Here is a 26,132-nt window from a genome sequence, read left to right on the forward strand (position 1 = left end):
ACAAACAACCATTCACACTCACACCTAGGGTCAATTTAGATTCACCAATCAGCTTAACGAGCATGTCCTTTGGAGGTGGGAAGAAGCCGGAGTACCTGGTGAGAACCCAACCAGACACAGAGAGAACCTGCTAACTCCCCCTAGAAAGACCCGAGCTGGACTCGAACCCGGACTTTCTCACTGGGAGGCATCAGCTGACCACCAAGCCGCTGTGCCTCCCCTATGCTAACATGTTTCATCTATATGTTGCTACACGTGACACTCCCAAAACGTAAGCAACCATTAGCTTATTACAGCACAAAACTGGGTAACATAGAAACAGGCCTTCCACCTTGTTACCAGGGTCTGGCAGCAGCTGCTTTTGCATACCAAAAAGCGTCAACCATCACAACGGGCCATCCAACCACGTTGTGCACATCCCATCAACTACATGCATTGATCACTCACCCTAGGTTTGTATTGACATGACATGGAAAACAGGCTATGAGGTAATCCTCTCAGCCCCAGAGCTAACCATCCAGTGATGCACCACTGTGAACTCTGCCACACATATGATGTTGTCTGTAGAGTACATGACTGCGTCTAGTCAACAGAAGTGTTTCTGAGCCACGTCTCGATACAGGTCGCAGTCCATGATGCGCCTGGTTAGGACCACTGCGCAGGGGGTGGAGGTGATGAAACGACTCCAGCAGGTCTGATGGTGCCATTTTTTAGCAATGTTTTTTATTTAAGCAATTTTTTAGCAGCCATGGTAGATAGAACATTGCAAAAATGTGAAGTATGTGCACACCACGATGTAAGAAAAGCATTTTCAGCGCCAATTGCACACATACCACCACCGGAAGGTTTCTTTCGCCACCTGATGTTAGATTATATCAACATGACAGAACGGATAAGGGGACTCAGATACATTTTGGTGACAGTTGATCGATTAAGCAGATGGATAGAGGCAGTCCCCACTAAAGGCCCAGACTGTAGATCTGTGGCTAAGTTCCTGTGCAAAGACGTTTTTCCAAGATTTGGAATTCCAGAGATCATCAGTTCTGATAATGGACTAGCATTTGTAGCTGTTTTGTTGCATTTAAAATGTTAGAGAGTGAATGGTATGCGCACACAAGCTAATTGACCAACACATTTAACACCACATGAAGCACTTACAGGGAGAGCGATGTCGGTCCCCTATTGCAGAGGGCCGTATGAGGTGCCGCCACTTGAGCAATGCGAAAGAAGGAAAAAATAAGAACTAACATGCTACCTGCGACACCTAACCCCAATACACAAGGCTGTGTTCCAACAGGTGAAAGCAGTATCTGAAAACAAGGTCGCTGAGATTCCAGAACAACTGAGGGGTATCGAGCCTGGAGAGTAGGTCTACGTAAAAGTGTTCAAACGAAAGTGGGATCAACCAAGGTGTGAAGGACCTTCTAAAATGATTCTTGCTACCCCAACAGCACTGAAAGTGGAGGATAAGAGAGTTTGGTTTCATCTTAATCACTGCTGTTGAGCAAGAGACCCAGGCGAGAAAGAAAGGGAGCAGCCCGAACCACAACCAGAAAGGGACGGCGACGCCTCCCAACTGGAAGATAGACAGCCATCTGAACACCAAGGAGAGAGACAATCACAGAGACTAGCTGAGAGACAGAGACATGCAAGTAGAAGCTCCATCGGTAGAGAATTCATAAGTAGCAGGTCACTGCCAGCCAGACAGTCATGACAGCTCAGCAGAAGAAAAAAGTGCACAAAGCCCACCCCCAAGGGAGGGAACGTCAACAAGGACAGCACCACCTGAGTGTGACCCACTCAGCTATTATGATTTCGAAGCAGGAAGATGGAGGAAGTCACTGGAGTAGTAAAAGTAGGGCCATAATCCTACTGTCGTTGGGAGTAGGACTGCTGTATGTCAGTAAGTACACTACCTGCGGCAGAGGGTTAGGGTTAGGACCTAGAGGTGAAAAAATAGATGTCTGGTAGACGGAGTAGTGTTCAGGTGTTCGGGAAGCCAATGCACAGAAGTATCAACTAACTAGATAAAATGCCAAAATGTAAACGAAAGAGAGGAAAACCTAAATCACAGAATGCACATGAATATCAGAAAGATTTGCAAGACATATTAAATAATTTAGACAAATACCATTACGTCAATCTAAAACTCATGTATTGGCCACAAAACAATCTGTTCATTCCAAAGATTTTCCGCTGCCCCCATTGCCTCGAGAAGCCCAGATACATACCATACAGAGGGTAGCATGGACAAGTCAAACCTACAACTTCGGTCCGGGCTTAGTAGTAAAATAGCAGCAGTAGAAGTAGTAGTAGTAGTAGTAGTAGTAGTAATAGTAAAATCACTCTGAAGTATGGCTATGATTTAGTGACCACCCAGTTTCCCCCACTCCTCTCACGAGTGCTCCTTTGTACTAAATATACGTTGAATGTGATAACAGTACATTATGGAACAGATTTGCTGTTTAGCAAGTTACATGTTTCTGTAAAAGTATGGCAATAGAGGGATAGACCAGAAGTCTGCAGAGTATGACCAACAGTACGTGATTGACAGGGACAATTTGAATGTCAAGTATAGAAGGCAACTATACCTACACCTACGGGGAGACAATGACTAAGTAGGAAAAGTTGATGTCTGTATGTAAACTGGGACAAGGACTGTAGTCAGAAAGTAGAGTTTAGAGCGAAGCTCCATTAAACTCTGTATGTAAACACACTGACTGACACATGAGAGGCAGGACTCCTCCCCATTGTCTTACGGGCGGAGTCTGGGTAGAATAAGGTCACTGTACGTCCCTGAAGTGGGGCTTTTGGTTCTTTTTATCCCTAAGGTGAACTGACCGAAGCCTCAGCGCTGAAATCAATATCTGTTCTCTGTGTACCAAATAAATATCCAAAACGTGAGAAATTGTCGCATGATTTGTGCGTATGTGAACTACCCTTTCCAAAAGGAATAAAGATCCTGGGCTGAAGGACAGGAAAATATCCTCCTTCGACAACTTGAACTGAAAACTCTGCTCACAACGATACTGTTAGTACAACAAACTACAGGATATTTCAAATTACTTTGGAATGTTAAATGAAATTGTAGTACTCCCTGCATGAAGAACAGAACATCACAACATATTTGTCCTTTCTTACAAAATGCAATAAGTTCTGTACAGCTGTACTTATCAATAGCTTCACTATTAGACTGTCATATGATGTTGTCAATATTTGTGTTTATGTGGTGAGGTCAGTGATGGACGCCTTTCCAGCAGTTCTTGTCATCAACTTTGGGACATCCAGAAAGGAAATGGTAAAAGAAAGAAAACATGTGGGTGTGGAGATACTGAAGGCTTCAGGTTTACAAGAAACACCAGTTCACAGCAATACTGGTGAATAGAATAGAATAGAATAGAATAGAATAGAATAGAATAGAATAGAATAGATGTTACGACCTCATGAAATTGAAATAACACAAGGCTCAATGAGACCACAACATATAAGAACGCCTTTCCAAGGTTTTAATGGTTACCAAAAATGAAACTTTATTGAATAATTTGCACTGGGGAAAAAAATGGCCCGACTAGAGCAGTGGAGGTTCAGTAGGTTCCTTCCTGGCACAGTCCTCAGGCTTTGTGGCCAGCCTGGGCTCTAGCTCGCCATCAACCTGGCCAATTCCGAGATTTAAATTGGCACACGGCTCGGCATTCAGACGCTCAGCAGCTCCGGTAGCTGGCTCCTGCAGCAAACATTGCCCCAGCGTGCTCCTCTCGCTACCACCGGCAGCAAGCCACCCAGGGTTATGTTACCGGTGTTACTAGGTGTGCCCTGTCACATGACGCGATGCGCTCCGTCATTTGACGGCTTAACAGCATGATACGATAACGTATGGCATCACGTAATATTTTACTCTATACAAAGACAAGGGAATAAATTCATAAGTTTTTTTTTTCCACCCAGGTTACAATAGCATTCATGATCTATGAACAGTATTTGAAAATGAACTCCAGAGATCTGGAAAAGGCCAGGACTGACACCTGGAATTGTCCGACATCATCTCTGTTATCTGTCTTTTGTTGAGTTTGAACTGTCCTGCTTATTGTTTCATCTGTTAATTTGTCATTTGATGCACATTTGCAGATTTTCTTCATCTTCTTCTCCCTATTCTTCTTCTTATCATTATTATTATTATTGTTGTTATTACTATTATTTGTTTTAATCTAACAGTCCAGTCTTACAGCTGGAATACTGGAAACAATATAGCATTATTGTGGTTTCTTATTGAAAAACAGCAAAAGAGCTTTTTATGGTGGTTTAATATTAAATATAGGTCAAATATTAATTGGAAAAGGGGAGTTTCATTCTATTTCTATTTCCTACATCATGTGGAAACGAACACAAGTATTAGAGAATTGAAGGGGCTTTTATTCTGAAATTCCACAACAGAATGGCCAGATATTTCCTAGGTGACATCTTAGTGGTGTGTACTATCTGGATGAAGTAGAATTAGTTTATGGAAAAATAAACATTTCTTTTGTTGCATTTTAAAATCATGTAAAAAATAAAATAAAAAAAAATAAAATTATAATAATAATAAAATATTAGAGAATTTATGAGGCCTTTATTCTGAAATTCTACATCAGGTGGATGACACCTTGGCTGTGTGTACTATCTGGGTGGAGTGGAATTGAGCTTCCTTTTTTTGCAATTTAAACTTGTGCAGAAAAAATGGTCTAAAATATTAGAGAATGGAACGGGCTCTCATTCTGAAATTCCAGATCAGAATGGGCTGATATTTCCTAGATGACATATTGAGGTTGTTCTCATCTCATCTCCCGTACCTCTTAATTCTCACTAGGGTCACGGGGGTTGCTGGAGCCTATCTCAGCTGGCATTGGCCGAGAGGCGGAGCCCACCCTGGACAATTCGCCACCCTATCACACACTCACAATAACACCTAGGGTCAATTTAGAGTCACTAATTAGTCACCTAACGAGCAAGTCTTTGGAGGTGGGAGGAAGCCGGAGAAGAACCCACACGAACACAGGGAGAACATGCAACCCATATTGAGGTTTTTTTTATATTTTAAATCGATATTGTTTGACACAATTTGTTTTTAATTCATTTATATTTGCATTCAATTTAAATTCATTCACCATTTACCAATCAGCAGGGTGCATGAGGCCAGTAAGAGGAAAGAACCAGGAAACAGTCTCCTCTGACTCTGACTGGGGGCGTTGACCAACAACAATTACACAACGTTCACATTAGACAAGTAGAAACTCTTCCTGATGAAATGCATTCTGGGATACCTGGCAATACAAAGTACACACTAGACACCTCCTGATCCGTCCTGGTTAAAGCAGCCGGGACAAGAACACATCCAGGTGGTTCCTGATCAGATGGGACTTTGAACTGAACAAAACTTTAACACAAGAACTGAAGCTGATGAACTCCTGTGTCTCTGCTACAGGTCAGACTGGTTTCAAAGTCACTCTGATGAGTTTTTACAACTAATAAGGGACAACGAGCAGCTTCTTCTCAACACATGAATCTGGAAAGTGTCTGGAAGTCGACCTGAGGTGAGAAACCTGGAAATGTTTAACTGGATCACTCTGATCATGTTGTGTTGTACATTTACACTTCAAATGTTTCCTGATGCTGATTTCAAATATCTATCAGATACTACCAGGTATTATTCCAGAGTTTACCTTAAATCTGTCAACCAGAGACAGTTTGACAAGTCTCAAATATATTAAATAACCTTTAAAAATTTATTTAGTTGTGTCTGAGTCACGTGTTCTCATCAACGCTGCTACACATCCAGGAAGTCACATGATCATCAAAACCATAAAGAGAAATAAAGATAAAGACTCAACCTGATTTATTGTCACCACTGTTAAACCAATAAAAGACTTTCTGGTTCAGCTGTGGAACCACAATAATCTGGATCCACATTAGAACAAATAAACATCTGTCCCAAGAAAACTTCCATCATTTTAGAGTTTGGATCAAATCAGATCAGATCAAACACTTGAAGTAAAAACCAGTTTCAGAGTCATAACCATTTCTTCATAAATTTTTAATTTGAAGTTGGGTTTTAAATGTGTTATTTCGACCCTGTAAAGACAATTTAAAGGTTTTAAAGTTAATATTTTGATTGTAACAGATCTGAGTCACTGAAAACTTACAGATGAAACACAATTATTATATTCTAACATTCTGAATTCATTAGTTTCTATTTAAGGTAAATATGTCATGGATGTACAGATTCCAAACTTCCACCATTTTAAAATATAACAGAGTAGAAAGTATTGAGAGGCCTTCACTATCTGAAGACTTTACTGTGTTGTAGGTTTCATCTTAAATGGTTCTAATGGTCTCTTCCAGTTTGGCTCTGAGTGTCTAAGTGTCAGTGTAGAGTGTGAAGACACTCCAGTGTTGTCTTGTCTCTTTGTTTGGGCTCATTGTGGAGCTGAAAGGTGAACCATGGTCCCAGTCTCAGGTTTTCTTCAAGGACATCTCTGTATTTGGCTGAATTCATCCTTCCTTCACTTCTGACCAGTCTCCCATAGCATGATGCTGAGAAGCAGCCCCACAGCATCACTATGGAGGATGTGACTGACAGAAATGATTCTTCCATTTCCAGGATTGATTGTTGTCTCTTAGAGAGCCTTTATAATGTAGCATGTGATGACTGGTTCAGAGCTGTTTCTAAGGAACATGTCAGCTTGTTAAAATGTGTGTCCTGTGTTTAAAGGAAGACCAAAGACTCTCCTGTATCCAGCTGTGTCCATGGAGACTGAGCGCTCTAAGGCTCCACCTGTTGACTCCAAACATGGACAGCAGTCTGCTGATCCAGGGTAAGAAATCTAAACTGATGCTTCATCAAGTATTGAACACATTCTAGCAGCAGGAGACATAAAGACACATTCATCCATCAGATGGTGTTTCTATCATCCTCCTGTGTCAACTCATTTGTTCTGTGAAGGCTTCTAGTTGTTGGCTCTTGGTTTGGACCCAGGTGTCATCCACATATCTGAAGCAGGTGTTGTTCTCTTGAAGGAGCTCAATGCTCTGCTTTCCACTTCCTCCATGTAGAGACTGACCACAGTGGGTGGCACTGGAGAACACATGACACAGCCATGTTTGATGTGGAGAAAGCCTCATTGTATCTGAAGGATGTGGTAGTTAGACGGAGGTCAAGCAGGACACATATCTGATGAGAGGTGGACTTGGTTCCATTCTTTAAAGTCATGTCTTCTTTCTGGAAAGAATCCCTGGAGTAGACTACATACTGGAAACTAATCTCCTCATCCAAAACCTGGTCCTCAGCAGACACTATTAACAGTATCTAGAGTTGGAAAATACTCCTTCATGTTTCCTGAAGCTTGTCCTGTTATTTGAATTCAACATTAAACATTGTATTTACATATTATATCCGGTGTTTGGAGGAGGATCCTTCAACAGAAACATGATTCTCCTGAACACAGCTGTGTGTCCATGAAGAGTGACCGGTCTATGGGTAAACCTGTTTACTTCAAAGATGGACACCAGTCTGATGATCCAGGGTGAGACAAACAGCATTTATCTGAATAAGCAAAGGGCTTCACATCAAAACATTTAACATTAAAACTAAAGTATCGAGAAAGAATTTACTCAGGATGTTAATCCAGGTTGTGTTTTAACAGGATCCATCAGCAAAGACCAGATCCCTCTGGAATCACAGCTGTGTCCATGAAGAGTGACTGGTCTATGGGTCAACGTATTTACTTCAAAGATGGACAGAAGTCTGCTGATCCAGGGTCAGAATGAACACAGATCTATTCATCATTATTCAGTTGTGTTGATTAGTCTGTCATGTTTTAGTCCAGAGTTTATCTGTAGTTTAGTTTCCTCTGTTAAACACCACATTCAGTCATCAGAGCAGCGTTTGTTGTTCTCATCTTGTGTTTGTGGCATCAATAAAATGATGATCATCACCAAAGTGTGTTTGTTAAAGAAGTGAGTTTGAATGAAAGATGTTTCTCCACAGACTTCAGCAGCAGATCTCAGTGGTTTCCAGTCATCAGTCTGAGCAGCAGCATCACAAAGACCTGGACTCCATATTCATGGTGAGGAAATGTTCAATCACAGCTGCTACTGCTAACCTCAACAAGCACAAATTACCATTCTGCTTGGAGAAGTCTTCATGTTGCATGCTGACCACAAGCAGCCTTTCACATCAACGAGCCTGGAGATTATTATTCTTTTCCAGCTGCTGGAGGAGAACATGGTCAGTTTTATGAAGAAGGAGCTGAAGAAGATCCAGAAGGTTGTGAGTCCAGATTACCTAGAATGCTCAGAGAGTCAGAGGGAGGATGAGGAGGTGTTGGAGGGTGAGGATGAAGAGCAGAGGAGGAGCAGCAGAGATTCATTAGTGAAGATGACAGTGAACTTCCTGAGGAGAATGAAGCAGGAGGAGCTGGCTGACTGTCTGCAGAGCAGTAAGAGGATTTAACAGCTTTAACTGGATGGAAAGAGGAGATGGAGGAAACATGGGACAAGTTTACATTTCTAAACTCTGATGTTAATATGATGCAAACATCTCAATCAGATCTATGAATTCTACTGGACTGAAAACAGTCACATGTAAATGTTATTGTTATATCACTGATTAATTACATTTCTTGTTTGTTCAGGAACTGGTGCTGCAGAGTGTGGACGTAAAGTTAAATCTAGTCTGAAAGAGAAGTTCCAGTGTGTGTTTGAGGGGATTGCTAAAGCTGGAAACTTAACCCTTCTGAATGAGATCTACACAGAGCTCTACATCACAGAGGGAGGGACTGCAGAGGTCAATGATGAACATGAGGTCAGACAGATTGAAACAGCATCCAGGAAACCACACAGACCAGAAACAAGCATCAGACAAGAAGACCTCTTTAAAGCCTCACCTGGAAGACATGGACCAATCAGAAGAGTGATGACAAAGGGAGTGGCTGGCATTGGGAAAACAGTCTTAACACAGAAGTTCACTCTGGACTGGGCTGAAGACAAAGCCAACCAGGACATCCTCTTCATATTTCCATTGACTTTCAGACAGCTGAATGTGGTGAAAGAGAGAAAGTTCAGCTTGGTGGAACTTGTTCATCACTTCTTCACTGAAACCAAAGAAGCAGGAATCTGCAGCTTTGAAGACTTCCAGGTTGTGTTCATCTTTGACGGTCTGGATGAGTGTCGACTTCCTCTGGACTTCCACAAGACTGAGATCCTGACTGATGTTACAGAGTCCACCTCAGTGGATGTGCTGCTGACAAACCTCATCAGGGGGAAACTGCTTCCCTCTGCTCGCCTCTGGATAACCACACGACCTGCAGCAGCCAATCAGATCCCTCCTGAGTGTGTTGACATGGTGACAGAGGTCAGAGGGTTCACTGACCCCCAGAAGGAGGAGTACTTCAGGAAGAGGTTCAGAGATGAGGAGCAGGCCAACAGGATCATCTCCCATATCAAGACATCACGAAGCCTCCACATCATGTGTCACATCCCAGTCTTCTGCTGGATCACTGCTACAGTTCTGGAGGATGTGTTGGAAACCAGAGAGGGAGGAGAGCTGCCCAAGACCCTGACTGAGATGTACATCCACTTCCTGGTGGTTCAGGCCAAAGTCAAGAAGGTCAAGTATGATGGAGGAGCTGAGACAGATCCACACTGGGATAAAAAGAGCAGGAAGATGATTGAGTCTCTGGGAAAACTGGCTTTTGTTCAGCTGCAGAAAGGAAACCTGATCTTCTATGAATCAGACCTGACAGAGTGTGGCATCGATATCAGAGCAGCCTCAGTGTACTCAGGAGTGTTCACACAGATCTTTAAAGAGGAGAGAGGCCTGTACCAGGACAAGGTGTTCTGCTTCGTCCATCTGAGCATTCAGGAGTTTCTGGCTGCTCTTCATGTCCATCTGACCTTCATCAACTCTGGTGTCAACCTGATGGAAGAACAACAAACTACATCTCTGTGGTCTAATGTCTTTAGAAACAAACCTAAACTAACACATCTCCATCAGAGTGCTGTGGACAAGGCCTTACAGAGTCCAAATGGACACCTGGACTTGTTCCTCCGCTTCCTCCTGGGTCTTTCACTGCAGACCAATCAGACTTTCCTACGAGGCCTGCTGACACAGACAGGAAGTAGATCACAGACCAATCAGGAAACAGTCCAGTACATCAAGGAGAAGATCAGTGAGAATGTGTCTGCAGAGAGAAGCATCAATCTGTTCCACTGTCTGAATGAACTGAATGATGGTTCTCTAGTGGAGGAGATCCAACAGTCCCTGAGATCAGGACGTCTCTCCACAGATAAACTGTCTCCTGCTCAGTGGTCTGCTCTGGGCTTCATCTTACTGTCGTCAGGAAAAGATCTGGATGAGTTTGACCTGAAGAAATACTCTGCTTCAGAGGAGGCTCTTCTGAGGCTGCTGCCAGTGGTCAAAGCCTCCAACAAAGCTCTGTAGGTGGATTTAGGAACTATTTGAAACATGATTCATTTAGTAAATGACAAATAAAACATTTAATGTTGATTCTTCTTCAGGCTGAGCAGTTGTAACCTCTCAGAGAGAAGCTGTGAAGCTCTGTCCTCAGTTCTCAGCTCCCAGTCCTCCAGTCTGAGAGAGCTGGACCTGAGTAACAACAACCTGCAGGATTCAGGAGTGAAGCTGCTGTCTGCTGGACTGGAGAGTCCTCACTGTAAACTGGAAACTCTCAGGTCAGGATACAACTGCTTGTTGATCAGTTAAATCCTGATTTAGGTTCATGTTGGTGCACAAGCTCAACATGTGAAGGATTTTCCTTCTTCTTCTTGAGTTTCTGATATGTTTCTATCTCCAGTCTGTCAGGGTGTCTGATCACAAAGAAAGGATGTTCTTCTCTGGCCTCAGCTCTGAGCTCCAACCCCTCCCATCTGAGAGAGCTGGACCTGAGCTACAACCATCCAGGAGACAAGGGAGTGAAGCTGCTGTCTGCTGGACTGGAGGATCCACTCTGGAGACTGCACACTCTCAGGTTGGTATGAACCTTGTAATTCATGTGTTCACATTTATGTTGCATCTGATTTGTCTAAAGACTGAGAGGAGGAACAAGATAATACAAACATGTGATGAAGCATCAACATGATGCAAACAAGAGAACAAGATATATGTTGTGGATGTTACATGAGATGCTGTTTAAGCAATATTACCCTCGAGCGTGTGCTTAAACGTCATTTGAGGACGACGGTGATGCAGTCAGGACCGAGGCACCTGCGCGATTATACAACAATTACCAACAAAATAAAGCGTATAATTAAATATATATTCATGTTAATGGACATTTGTCTCAAAATTTAAAGTTTTTTGTGTTGTTCCCGTTTCCATGGCAATAAATGGGGCCTGACTAATACCTGGAAACAATCAGGCACAGCAGTAGACTCCTATGTGTAATGGAACAGTTTACTACTCCAGCAAGTAGCCCGAGCCTTAGTAACGACCTAGCAACGGAGAAACTTTCTAGTCCTGTCAAAGTTTACGGAAATGGTGGAGTTGCCCAAACTGAATAAATAGCGCACATATTAACACTAAACTGCTTGGTTAGTTTAGTCTTGTAGTGACTAACATGTCTGCTGTAAAATCTATGTTTCCATAGACAGACTGGCCTCCTAGTTTCACATTTATTTTGAAGCCTGCGCCGTATCAGGGACTCACTGGAACAGCTGATGATCCAAACAGTTCCAGTAACTCCACAGAGTTGTAAAGTCTAAAAGTCAAAATGTATTGAACAAAGATGGAAATGGATGGAATAATTTCCAACATGAACATCATGTTTTTATCTAAGGGAATATTCCTCTTCAGTCCATATTAGTCCACCTTTAGCCTGTAGAAATATTTTCTCTGCGCTCACTGAACTGTTTGATCTCTGACGTGAGAAACAAATGAGTTACACCTGTATTAACAAGGCGGTCTAACAGAAGATTTATCAAAGAAAGCTGAAGTTGTAAACTCAGATGTATGACTTTATTGAAGTTGACTTCCAGTGGACTTATTCCTATTTATTTACATGTTATAGACGTGACAATGTGGAGATGGCGGAGTGATATTTTTAGTGATGAGTCAGCCGTGCTGTAACGCTGATTTGAGCACGTTCTAAATGTCTCATTGACCAATCACATTGCTTGGTCGGAACTACTTGTTGTATAATATTGAATAAAGTGGAGCTGCCAATAGAGGAACCATTAAAAATAATTAGTGTAGAAACATTTTGTAGAACTTGCCAGCAGGTGTCGTTTGTTTCGAACGACTCTTTCTAAGATCGATCTACTGATTAGTACTCGCGAAGGCCGATTAGCTCCACAAAGACTGCAAAGGGTTGGCGTCCTGGTGTTGTGGGATGGTCCTCTAGGGAAGACCGTGAGTGGTGTGCATCCAGACATCTTCGAAGAAGTGGAGCTGACCACATGGCACTCAAAGACGCACTTCGCACACTCCATGAGGACGGTAGCCATCAAAGTTGAAGAACACTTTGTGGGAAGGCCGGGAAGTCATTCGGAACAAGGAAGAAGTGTGCAGGTTCGAACGACAGCAGCATGCAATAAAGAGGTCCTTGAGTGGCTAAAATGAGATAGCATCAGAGCTGCCTATGATCCTGCCTGTGGAGGGTGTCGCTGTGGGAAGTGCCCACCGGGAGGAAAGGAGATGTCACTGGCCGACGAGAAAGACCTGGAGATAATAAGGGCAGGTCTGACCTTCAAGGAGAGTGACACCCACAGCAACCATGATGCAAAGTACCCCTGGAAGGAAAACCCAGCTTCTCTTCCCAACAATCGAAAGGCTGTGGAGGCAACGTTCCTGAGGGCTGAGAAGCGGCTCATGAAAGACCCCATGTGGAAAGAAGCTTACGTGAGGCAAGTCCACGAAATGGTTAGGAGGGGAACTGCTGTTAAGCTCACCAAGGATGTGATGGACAGCTGGGATGGCGCCGTGTAGTGGGTGAGCCACCTAACCACACCAAACCCCCACTCAGTGACTACACCGGTGTGCCTCGTCTGGAATAGCAGCCAGGAGTGAGCATGAACAGCATTTTGCTCAAAGGGCCAGACGTCCTCAATCCCATCAGAGCAGTGCTCCTCAGATTCTGGGAAGGAGAATACGCAGCCATGGGAGACATCACCAAGATGTATAATTCTGTATGGCTGGAGGAACGAGAGGTCCATGTGCATCAGTTCCTGTGGAGAGACTCACCAAAAGATGAGATTGAGGACTATGCTGTCGTTAGGGTGAACATGGGGGACAAACCGGCAGGGTGCATTGCGCAGGTTGCCATGCGAGAGACCGCAAAGTTGCCTCAGTTCTCTGATATGGTGGAGGAAAGAAGGGTCATCATGGAAGACTCCTATGTCGATGACCTTCTCACGTCCCACAATGACTCACACTGTCTGGACAATATCCTGGAGGGAGTGGAGAAGATACTGAAAGCAGGAGGCTTCTACCTCAAGCCCTGGGTCTGGTCTGGTCAAAGTGGGAGGCGGGACGGGACAGAGTCCGAGCCAGTGACTCTGATGTTGCCTAACCAACTAAGGGAGGAAGACAACAAAACCCTGGGGGTTGGGTACCTGGTGCAAGAGGACAAACTTTTCGTGATGGTCTCTATCAACTTCTCCAGAAGGAAGAAGAAGATGAGAACTGAGATTGACCTCACCGAAGAAGAAGTGGAAGTAAAGACGCCAAATCCACTGACCCCTCATGTTCTACTGAGCCAGATCACCGGGCTGTATGACCTAATCGAACTAGCAACACCCCTGAAACAGAAGAGCCTTCCAGGAGGCTGGCAAGCTCACTAAAGACATCTGGGATGAACCCCTGTCTGAGGAGCTCAGAGGAAAAGCAATCGCACTGTTTAAGGAGTACGTTCGTCTGAGTAGCGTCAAGTTCCACAGGAGCCTCACGCCCTTCAATTGGAGGGGTAAACCCTGGGGAATCACGTTTTCTGACGGGAGCTGTGAGTCCTATGGCGCTGTGCTCTACTTGTGATGGAAGACATAAGATGGTGTGGTCGTCCGGCTGGTAGAGTCAAAGGCCAAGTTAACCCCCCTCGACCAGAAGGGCGACGCGGTCAAGGCTGAAATCTGCGGGGCTGTCTTTGCTACACGTCTGAAGGGATACATATTGAAGCATGGGCGATTAGATGTGGAGAAGTGGTTCCACTTCATTGAAAGCCAGAGGGTGCTGGGAGCCATCCAGAGAGAGAGCTACGGATTCCAGAAATACAGAAGGCTGGGCCCGTAGCTGACTGGTGGTGGATACCAGGTGAGATCAATATCGCCGATTTAGTCACGAGGGGGTGCTCACCTGACCTGCTGGGTGAGAACTCTGTGTGGCAGAGAGGTCAAGAGTTCCTGTCTGGTCCAGTCGAGGATTGGCCCATGAAGTCCACTTCTCAAGTAGCAGCTGGTGCCAGAGAAATGGGGTGTAAACTCGAGAGAAAGGCCTTTTGAGCAGTCCTCACCAGAGCTCAAGCCAAGAAGTTGGTAAACCCTGACAGTCCTGGTGGTGAAGGCTCAGTAGTCACAGAGGGAGTTAGCGGGGCTCCAGGGTCCTCAGGAAATGAGATAAAACAGACCTCAACCGAAGCCAAGGAGACAGGGTCACTGTGGGGAGCCATGCTCATAGACCAAGTGGATCCAAAAAGGTGCAGTTCTCTAGCCAAGCTCTGTGGAGTAGTCGGTTATGTTCACAGAGCTGTGAAGAAATGGTTGGCCATTGACTCTTTTATGCATGGTCAAAAGACCAGAGCGAAAATGTGCAAACAGGTGATGAGTGAGCTTCCCCTCGAACGGACTGAACCAGCTGCACCCTTTGAGTTTACGGCCCTGGACCTCTTCGGCCCCTACGTCGTTAAAGACACTGTGAGACGAAGAACAGTCTGGGGTGTGGTGTTCAGTTGTATGGCTTCGAGAGCAATGCATGCAGACATCGTCGAGGATCTGTCGACAGAATGATTCCTGAAGGCGTACCAGCGCTTCACAGCTCTCAGGGGTCACCTGAGGAAGCTCTGGTCGGATCAAGGAACCAACTTTGTGGGTGCTAGGCCAGTTTTTCAGGAGCTTTATGAGTTCCTAGATAGCATCGACAAGGAAGGCGCCAGCTGCAGGAATGGACTGGACGTGGGTATTTCACCCGCCAGACTCTCCCCACCGAAATGGGGCAGCTGAGGCAGCTGTCCGTGTACTCAAGAGAGCGTTAAGCAGCGTTGGCGAGGAAGGTAACCTGACGGTGTTGGAGTTCCTCCTCTACCTGGCTGCAAACCTGTCAAATGAGAGGCCAATAGGTGCCAGAGCTCAGGTACAGGAAGAGACCGTGGAGGTCACCCCCCCCAATTCTCTTCTGCTCAGTCGTGCAGGACCCAGGGGAGACTCCCTAGGGTTTGAGTATCCGACTTACCCCGTTGTGCGTCTGAGAGCAATCCAGATCGAGGTCGCCAACCCTAACCCTAACCCTAACCCTAACCCCAAGTTCTGGAAGCGGTGTAGCCAGGTGGCGGGTCCGGGCCTTTACATCAGGCAGAAGTGGTACGTGCCTGCTAGAAACATCACAACTGGGGACCTGGTGTGTTTAGCTGACCAGAACGCGCTGAGGGGCCAGTTCAGGCTGGGTCGAGTCATCGAAGCGTGTCCTGACGCAAAGGCCGTGGTACGGTACGTGAAGGTGAGAACAGGCCAAGGCCGTTCCAGTTTTCGGCGGGCAGGCCAAGAGAAGCCGAGGTGCAGAGAACTGTCTGTCCACCACCCTCCACAGGGACGTTAGGAGGTTGGTGGTTCTCCTACCAGTGGAAGAGCAAGAAAAGACTTCCCCACCATGGTGTGTTTCGGAAGGTAAAGGACGGTAAAGGATCCCCACCATGATGTGTTTCGGTAAAGGTTCAAGACCCCCCCGTCACCATCCACCACTAACCCTAACCCTAACCCTAACAAAGTGTGTTGTTTATGGACATTAAAACCACCTTGAGGTTATAGTTATTCATAATGTAACATGACACATTCATATCCAAGAATGCAACGTTATGTTTATAGTTATGGGGTGAATGTCATAACTAGAAGTTTAACTGTTCGAACTGGTTATAGTGGCCCACTTGGATTCTAGAATCAGTAGGTTAAGTGGGAGGTGTAGAACTTGCCAGCAGGTGTCTCACATTTTGGTTTCATTTTATTGCTTAATTGTCTGGACTGGTACGCCTTGCCGGTGAGTAGCTGCAGAGTAGCATTGTTGGTGTTTAAATATCATATGAATGAGTATATATTTCACTCATTAATTCGGGGTTTTGTGTTTATGTTTGCATTACAGGTTTACAACCTAATCAACGTCACTATATTACTTTCTAATTAACGCACTAATGAGCTGACTAACGTGGGCTAGCAGCTAACAAACGTGTGGATGCTTGTTGTACATGTGAATGTAATAAAATCATAAAAGTGACTGGAGTTGTATCCGTCGTACCTGTCCTGATAACCCTTCCAGAGGGGAATTTATTAAACTATAGCAAGCAGCTTGATAAAATTCCGCACACATTTGTTGGGTAAACAGTGACCTCATAAAGTTTCTCTTATGAGGATAAACAGCAGCATAGGGACATTCAACTCTTAGTGACAGTTGTTCCATCACAGGTGAATTAGCTGCTATAATGTTTGAATAATAGAATCATAGGCAGGTTGGAGGATGAAGCATTCAGGTAGGAGTGGATAACTGCAGGTCATGAAGACTGGGCAGGTTGATAAGACCAGGACCATAGATGAGTTGTATGGAGCTCCACAGGTCAGAAACATGAAGAAGATGTGAGAGGATATGGCCCTGGTGCATCATGGGAAGTCCCCCAGCAGCTTAGACCTATAGCAACATAACTACAGGATGGTTGTGGGTCACCTGAAGATAGAGAGTCTCTGAGGAGTTGAGGACTAAACACAATAACTTTGGTTTGTCTGAGTTTACAAGTAGAAAACTACAAGTTATCCAAGACTTTATTCATTCAAGTCACGCTTGGAGTTTGACCAACTGATCTGTTTCCTCTGGCCTCATGGATCATTTAGCTGGGTTTCATTGTTGAAGTGAAGTTCTCACATTCTTCACTTGTGAATCAGAACAATGTTTTAATACAATAGAATCAAATCATTTCAGATGACCAGACAATTTTTATCCTTTTTAACGTCACAGAGATTTTACACTGAGGTCCTCAGAGGATGGAACCTCCTCCACCATCATCATTGAGAAATATTTCAACAACTACAGATGGATGGATCACTGTAAAAATAATACAAAAAGATAACAGTGCATAGAGAATAATCTTCTGTCATCTCAGTGATTCCCTAAATCTAATGTCCTCCATCACCAGATCAACTTTTCTACTAAACCAACTTCTTTTAGGGTCTGATGTTGGATGAAAATCATTGTTTGTGTGTTTGTTCCTCCAGGATGGACCATGGTGGAGAGCAGAGGTTAAAACCTGGTCTGATGAAGTGTAAGTTTGACAAATGATGACAAACTGTCAGTTTAAAATCAAAGCTGATAGTTGTGGTATTTATTCATTTAAACATCACTGACAAGAGAATCCTGATCTATAGTATCACCATTAAACTTTCTATGAATGAACGACAGATCAGTGAGTAAAGAAAGAATGAATCCATCAGATGTGTCACATGATAAACTGCAGCTGTGTTGTGTCTTTTTCCCTCCATCAGATTTCTGTGAACTTGAAGTCGACACAAACTCAGTCAGTAGATTCATCAAACTATCTAACAACAACAGGAAGGTGACACGTGTGGAGGAGAAGCAGCCATATCCTGATCATCCAGATAGATTTGACTGGTATAAACAGCTGCTGTGTAGAAATGTTGTGACTGGTCGATGTTACTGGGAGGTTGAGTGGAGAGGAGAGGTTTATATATCAGTGAGTTACAGAGGAATCAGAAGGAGAGGAGACATGAATGACTGTGTGTTTGGATTCAATGATCAGTCCTGGAGTCTGAGCTGCTCTGATTATGATGGTTACTGTGTCTGTCACAATAACAGAGAAACATCCGTCCCCTCGTCCTCTGTCTCTAACAGAGTCTCAGTATATGTGGACTGTCCTGCTGGAACTCTGTCCTTCTACAGAGTCTCCTCTAACAAACTGATCCACCTCGTCACCTTCAACACCACATTCACTCAACCTCTCTATCCTGGATTTCTACTTGGGCCTGGTTCCTCAGTGTCTCTGTGTTCTCTGTAGGAAGGAAGGAGAATCTTTATCTTTCTCTACTACACCTTTATATCAATCAGTGTTCATCATCGTTATTAATCAACCTTTGGTTTTAATCATTAATCTTAATGAAACTCAGTTCAGTCTAAACCAATAAATAATCAGATATAAAAGGATCAACAGGACTTCATCATCATCTCATCACTTATTAAAACTTCATTGAATCAACTTTAATCTCCTTCATTGTTTTTCTTTGTGTAACTGTTTAAAAGAGACTCAGCTACAATCTACAACTATGAGATTATTTTTCTCTCATGACGACTTTTCCTCACACTCGTTGTTGGAGCCATGATAGTTAAATGAAGTAAATAATGACTGAACATGGCTCCTCCCTCCACTCTTTGCCTTGATAATCAGGTGAGATGAACCAGGTGTGTGGAGCCTTTTGTGTCTGAAGTTGAGAGGTTGAACAGTTTGATGAGCACAGGTCTTAGTGGAGGTGGCTGTATACTAGGGGCCTCTGGTTAAAATAATAACACATGTTAAACTTCATTATTTCACACACTTGTATATATGTGCTTACATATTCTCACCATGTGCAGTAATGTTTGAGTGTAGAGTGTTGTTCTCGGGCACAACTATGGTGTAAATATATATCAGTAAGAATATGGAGAATATGATGCCTCTCATGGAAGCACCGTTTATATTGGGGGTTAAACACTGCCCCCTACAGACAGAGCAGGTCCAGGTTATGCACCATAAACATCAGGCTCTATTTGACCTAGAGGGCGCTATTTACGGTCCACTCAGGTGGGTTATTGGCTCAGATTAGTAAAATATTAATACTGAAATATTAATAATTACTATGAAACATTAATATATAATTAACATTAAGTCCACCTTGGGGCACCAGACAGAAAATTTACCAAGAATCATTCTCATGAAGGTAAACTATTAACACAGAACCCGTTTAATAATTAACTTAATAATCACAAACAGTGGTGCCCTATTAATAGTAGCAAACCTGAAGGATTTAAGAGTTCTACAGTGTAGAGGTTGGCACATTCACTCTGATACAACATTAATACACCAGGAAACTTTACTGGACACATCTAGAAAATAAAATAACAAAACATTAATGTATGGTGAGCTACATACACTGTGTACACGTGTGGATGTGTGTATGTTAGTGAGAGTGTTTGTGTGAGTGTGAGACCATGTGTGTGTGTGTGTGTGTGTGTGTGTGTGTGTGTTTGTGTGTGTGTGTGTGTGTGTGTGTGTGTGTGTGTGTGTGTGTGTGTGTGTGTGTGTGTGTGTGTGTGTGTGTGTGTGTGTGTGTGTGTGTGAGGTGTGAGCTCAGACAGTGGAAAAGATGGAGGCTGGTTGCTTTGTCCTGAGACAAAAGGAGCCATGTGGCCTTGTCCTCCATTATGAACGGGCTGAGTCCCAACAAGAGCAACAGGTTCACTTCACTTACACGTGTACATATTGTTATATATATGTTTCCTATATTCGTACATTCTCTTACTTATTCTTATTTTGTTCTTAACACTGGTACTTTGGGTTGGAGCTGCTGTAATGAAAAGTAATTTGCCCCTGGGAAGTAATTCTGGTTCTGATTAGTATTTGAGTTTTGATAGTAATATATATCAACTCTATTGGTTTTCTAGTAAAGTCAACCACAGGGATTATTTGTTGTCCTTTATCTTTAATAAATAATCCATGAAGAAAAGAAGTGCTGTATTGTTTGAACTCTGAGTCACCTCCACCAAGTCTTCAGTGCAGCTTTGAAAGGTTGACACCACACTAGTCAATATGAGATGAGATGTGATGCGATGAGATGAGATTCTCCACCAGACTAACATCTTCTTCACATCCACAGGATTTGTCTTTACACATGAGAAGCTGCTCATAAATGACTTATTGAACTAATGATCCACCAGGAGGCGCTGGACTATGAGCTCAGTCAGATCCAGGTGATGAGTTCTTTTTCTGACCAGGCTGTGTGTAATGCTCATGTCTATCATTATGAATATAACTGAACCAGTATCATCTATTACTACTGGTTCAGATCATTAATCAGAACCATGAGTTTATTACGTAGTGAGTCCACATCAGTGATGATCCGTTAGTTCATAAAGAACAAGTCTAGAGTGAGAACAGGATCCAGTTTGAAGACATGACAGACGTCCTCCTGGCTGGTGGAAGACATCACTTTCCTTCCTTGTTGTTGTTCAACTCTTGTATTTCTGTGAAGTTTAACACAAGTTCTTCTTTGGTTCCCTTCATGACGTCGTATGGTTGGTGATGTTCAGACCATCTTCATGTCAGTTATGGTCACACAGTGTTTATCAGGTCAGAAGATGGAAAAATGAACATGATGAGAAAGAAAATGAAACAATAACATTGAATATTTCTACTTGTGTCGATCATGTTGTTGAGTCCTTGTGTCCAGTGTTGATCATGTTGTTGAGTCCTTGTGTCCAGTGTTGATCATGTTGTTGAGTCCTTATGTCCAGTGTTGATCATGTTGTCGAGTCCTTGTGTCCAGTGTTGATCATGTTGTTGAGTCCTTGTGTCCAGTGTTGATCCTGTTGTTGAGTCCTTGTGTCCAGTGTTGATCATGTTGTTGAGTCTTTGTGTCCAGTGTGTGAGTGTGTGAGTCCTTCAGACTAAATGTTCCTGGTAACAGCTGATCAGGGTCTAATCTGATCCATTAATCAGATCAGAACCAGTTGAGTTGTGAGATGTTGGTGGTTTCCTCTCATCAGCTGATGCTCCAACATTTCTACTGGATGAAGGTCAGGACTTTGACTTGTTCCTAAACATTCATCTGGTTCTTCGTTCCAGACTCTTTCGAGATGGTTGTGGAACCTTTTCCAGCCTGATGAGCAACAACAACTCTTTTTCTGAGCTTCTCACAAAGCTCCTTTGTCTGTTGTCATCACACACTTCAACACAAACATGAGACAAACCCTGATTTATAGAAACTAAACCAGGACCTGGACGAGGTTCTCCTCTCTGATGTGGAACATTGGCTCATTTTAGTTTAATATTTGGGTTCTTTCTCTACTGTCAGACACAGTTAAATTATAAGACCATTATAAGAGTTAATCATGCAACGTATTTAATTAAAGATTAAACAGCCGTATATTGAACCAAAGATCCAGATGTCCCAACTGGAAGACTCCCCCACCGGCTGACTTTACCATCCAATCAGCCTGAAGAAGGAATGGGGGTCCAAGGAGGTCTCCAATAAACATGTGGAGTCGGACCCTACTCACTAGGACCCTGTTGCCCCCTCTCTTCCAAGGAGAGAGGGGGCAACTAGAAATACATGCAGGACTGGACACGGCCCGTGATTGGCCAGCGGACAACAGGTTGGTTGAAGGAATAAAGTACATGTGGTGTAAACATCCTAATATGAATAGTCAGCGAGTCAGTGAGCGGTGGTCTATGGGCTCAGGTCCCAAACCTCCATCCAGTCAACAGGAAGCAGGTTCATCAGTTCATTCTTTATTGAATGCCGTCAGATATTATTTTAATATTGTTTTTATTAATATTATTATTATTGTAGAACTGTCATTCCTTAGTCCATGACCCCTGACCTTTTGACCCCACCCACCTCCGTCCCCAGCTCCTCCCACTGTCGTAAAGACGTAAAGACTGTATGTACTAGTCGTAAAGCGGCTTTTCTTTCCTTTCTCCGCTGAGTCCTCTCCAGGACAGGTAGGTCGTCTCTCTGTCCTGCTAGTGTTTTGTGAGCTAATGCTTACTTTGCTTATATGAAGCACATCGTTTATGTAATAAAGCAATGATTTCGAATGGTTTCAATCATTAAACGCAAGAATATGAAAACGATCTAATTTGTGAATTAAAAATAGCTGTGTCTGGTAACTTTCGTGTGGCTAGCTTAAGCCATCTACGGGTAATCTGCGGTGCCTGCATGATATGCGGTAACATAATGTCTCATTAGGCTGCTTTAAACAAAAAAACGTGATCTGCTTATGTGTTTTCAATCAAACCTTTCTGCACAAAAAACAAACCCAGCTAGAGCACTAAAGATTTGCCTCTGTTCTTCTTGTAGTTGCTGTCAAACCATCTCCTGACCTCTGACCCTGAATCACCTCACCAACCCAAAGGCACTTTTAAGGGACACATCTCTAGGACCACGCCGTGCCACTTTTGTGGCCTGTTTCATGTGTTTCATGTGTTTGTGTAATGTGCTCAGAGCATTGATAATCATTATGATGATGTGTGTTGGTTTAAATGAAAATAAAGTGAACTAAATGCATTCCTTTCATTGTGCCTCATATTTGTTTATAATAGTCTTATATCCACAACACCTCATTTGCACTAATTTACCTAAAGCTGACAAATAACACCTATGATATTAACATTGTGCATATGGGGTAAAGATGCCAGACTCAGGACTTAGTTCATTGCACCTTTTAATTACTCATCGTAACTTATATCTGTTAATAATAGTGTCATATTCTTGTCACTTTACTTAGCGCTGACAAATAGCACTTATGATATTGCATGGCTGTTTATGACTGTGTGCTGTAGATAGATGTATACATTATTATAACTTTATTACATATACTTATAGCTTCAGATATAAAGGACTATAGGCGAAGTCAAAACTCATTATGCATCACTATACACATTTAGCAAAGCAAAGTAGTTGCATCATAAAATGAACAAGTGACTAGGCAGATATTGACATATTTATGATGCACTATTCAGATTAAAATTATAATCATTCATAACCAGTTGTCAAAATGCATCATGAAGTTGGTTATGACGACTTGTGAATATGTGCATTCATAGGGCATTATAAATACAACCTTCATAGAAAGTGTTACCGGATTAATACAGGATTAATACGGATAATCAGGATTAATCCTGTATTAATCCTGTATTAATCCTGATTACCTGTTTAAATCCTGATTACCTGTATTAATCCTGTATTAATCCTGATCACCTACCTGCTCCAGAGTGGACTGGGAGAAGTTGTACTCCTCAAAGTTGAAGCTTTGCTTGGCTGAAGACAGAAAGATAAATTAGTGTGAGATGATGACGAGGTTTGTCCCAGAGTGTCTCAGTGTGTCTTCGTCTCACCGCTCTCTAACTGAGAGAAACACTTGGCCAGAGACTGGACGTCCTCCATGGGGACCTTATAAACCATCAGAGTAGCGAAGCTGCAGAGGAACAACAGAGGAAGACGGACAAGTCAGATCACACCTGGTCACAGCATCACATAACTCTGCCTCTAAGCCTGGACGGGGAACCAGGAACCATCATCAGGTCTGATCCGGGTCTAATGTGGTCTACACTGGTTTATTAGGAACCATGAAGAAGAACAAGTGTCCTAATGTTTCTAATGTGATGATGTTGACAAGTGTCTGAATCAGCTCTGATGTTCTAATGTGACAAATACATGTTTACATTAGTTTAAGGCCAGGAACCAGATTTGAGACCAGGAACCAGATCTGAGACCAGGAACCAGATCTGAGAGATTCATTCATCTGGATTTAACTCAGGAACATTAAAAACATATCAATGAATTCATAAAGATGGGAGGAGCTAATGTTGAGTGGGAGGGGCTAGTATGAGGTGGGAGGGGCTAGTGTGAGGTGGGAGGGGCTAGTCTGACCTGTCCTGTCTCGAGGCGTGGGGGAAGATTCTGAGGATCTCCTTGTGCAACAGCGCCACCTGTCTGAGCTCCGTCAGCTCCTCCCTGAGTTTCACCTCCAGGCTGTAGCCTCGGCCGTACTTAGCCTTCAGATGCTGGATGGAGCCGATGCACCTGGAGGACAGAGAGGAGGACACTGTGAGGAGGACACTGTGAGGAGGAGGACACTGTGAGGAGGAGGACGCTGTGAGGAGGACACTGTGAGGAGGACGCTGTGAGGAGGATAGAGAGGAGGACGCTGTGAGGAGGAGGACACTTTGAGGAGGACGCTGTGAGGAGGAGGACGCTGTGAGGAGGAGGATGCTGTGAGGAGGATAGAGAGGAGGACACTGTGAGGAGGAGGACACTGTGAGGAGGACAGTGTGAGGAGGATAGAGAGGAGGACACTGTGAGGAGGAGGATGCTGTGAGGAGAAGGACGCTGTGAGGAGGATAGAGAGGAGGACACTGTGAGGAGGAGGACGCTGTGAGGAGAAGGACACTGTGAGGAGGATAGAGAGGAGGACACTGTGAGGAGGAGGACACTGTGAGGAGGAGGACGCTGTGAGGAAGAGGACACTGTGAGGAGGAGGACGCTGTGAGTAGGAGGACACTGTGAGGAGGAGGACGCTGTGAGGAGAAGGACACTGTGAGGAGGATAGAGAGGAGGACAGTGTGAGGAGGATAGAGAGGAGGACACTGTGAGGAGGAGGATGCTGTGAGGAGAAGGACGCTGTGAGGAGGATAGAGAGGAGGACACTGTGAGGAGGAGGACACTGTGAGGAGGAGGACGCTTTGAGGAGAAGGACACTGTGAGGAGGATAGAGAGGAGGACACTGTGAGGAGGAGGACACTGTGAGGAGGAGGACGCTGTGAGGAAGAGGACACTGTGAGGAAGAGGACACTGTGAGGAGGAGGACGCTGTGAGTAGGAGGACACTGTGAGGAGGAGGACGCTGTGAGGAGGAGGATGCTGTGAGGAGGAGGACGCTGTGAGGAGGATAGAGAGGAGGACACTGTGAGGAGGAGGACACTGTGAAGAGGAGGACGCTGTGAGTAGGAGGACACTGTAAGGAAGAGGACACTGTGAGGAGGAGGACACTGTGAGGAGGAGGACGCTGTGAGGAGGAGGATGTTGTGAGGAGGAGGACGCTGTGAGTAGGAGGACACTGTGAGGAGGAGGACGCTGTGAGGAGGAGGATGCTGTGAGGAGGAGGACGCTGTGAGGAGGATAGAGAGGAGGACACTGTGAGGAGGAGGACAATGTGAGGAGGAGGATGCTGTGAAGAGGATAGAGAGGAGGACACTGTGAGGAGGAGGACACTGTGAGGAGGAGGACGCTGTGAGACATACCTGAGTTGTCCAGACACCATGATGGCCACACGGTCACACACGGCCTCAGCCTCCTCCATGTAGTGGGTGGTGAGGACGGCTCCACGCTCTCGGTTCCTGAACGCAGCACGAATGGCTCTCCTGGACGAAGGAGACAGGAGACAGGACAAAGAGTCCAGTGAGTAGGGACGTCCCCATCACTGTCAGGATGAAGACAGGTTCTGATAGGATGATATAAAAACACTTCGTGTAGAAGAAGAACTAGACTAGAAGTGGGTAGTATCTCATTCAGCAGAAACAGAAACATATTCAGAGACCAGAGCAGATACAGACAGAATTAATAATAATAACAGATTTTATTTTATTCCATTCAAACAATTAAAGAATCTGACAAACAGGAAGTAAATCTGACCACATGCGCTGTTTGGACTTGGGGTCCATCCCTGAGGAGGGTTCATCCAGTAAGACGATCTGAGGGTTCCCGATCATACTCAGAGCAAAGCACAGCTGCAACCAAACCACAAACACACATGAGGCTTTAAAGGAGTTCTTCTAAAGTCTGAACTGTGACAGAGGACGTCCACCGTGTCCTCACCTTCCTCTTCAGCCCCGCTGACAGACTCTTGGTTTGTTTGTTCACATGTTCCTGCAGCTCCAGAGCGTCCACCACCCTGAACACAACCACCACAATAAATCAGATTGTTTAATTCAAGTCAGTTCAATTCAGTTTTATTTATATAGAGCCAATAACAACACAAATCGTCTCAAGACGCTTCACAAAAACCAGCCTGGAAATGATCCCGAGACCAGACTAGAAGGCTCTTTGACGTGATCTGATGTCAGTTAGCATTAGCTAGCAGCCGTGTGGCTACAGAGGAGGAGGAAGGAGCATCACTCTGACATTAAT

General features: G+C 44.1%; 1 protein-coding gene across 1 annotated transcript in view; it reads left to right on the plus strand.

Moving 5' to 3' along the window:
- LOC125022304 (NLR family CARD domain-containing protein 3-like) overlaps window positions 1-18,446 on the plus strand; it is a 28,959-nt gene extending 10,513 nt beyond the window's left edge. Inside the window, exons 2-11 of the mRNA XM_047608834.1 lie at window positions 6,746-6,848; window positions 7,431-7,556; window positions 7,677-7,790; window positions 8,021-8,099; window positions 8,243-8,471; window positions 8,667-10,470; window positions 10,552-10,725; window positions 10,848-11,021; window positions 17,452-17,498; window positions 17,719-18,446. Coding sequence (XP_047464790.1) covers window positions 6,781-6,848; window positions 7,431-7,556; window positions 7,677-7,790; window positions 8,021-8,099; window positions 8,243-8,471; window positions 8,667-10,470; window positions 10,552-10,725; window positions 10,848-11,021; window positions 17,452-17,498; window positions 17,719-18,248 — 3,345 coding nt within the window. The 5' untranslated portion in view covers window positions 6,746-6,780 and the 3' untranslated portion in view covers window positions 18,249-18,446. The remainder of the gene's footprint in view (window positions 1-6,745; window positions 6,849-7,430; window positions 7,557-7,676; window positions 7,791-8,020; window positions 8,100-8,242; window positions 8,472-8,666; window positions 10,471-10,551; window positions 10,726-10,847; window positions 11,022-17,451; window positions 17,499-17,718) is intronic.
- The last annotated feature ends 7,686 nt before the right edge of the window (window positions 18,447-26,132 follow it).

The sequence above is a fragment of the Mugil cephalus genome, chromosome 16, assembly GCF_022458985.1.
Source record: "Mugil cephalus isolate CIBA_MC_2020 chromosome 16, CIBA_Mcephalus_1.1, whole genome shotgun sequence".
Lineage (NCBI taxonomy): Eukaryota > Metazoa > Chordata > Actinopteri > Mugiliformes > Mugilidae > Mugil > Mugil cephalus.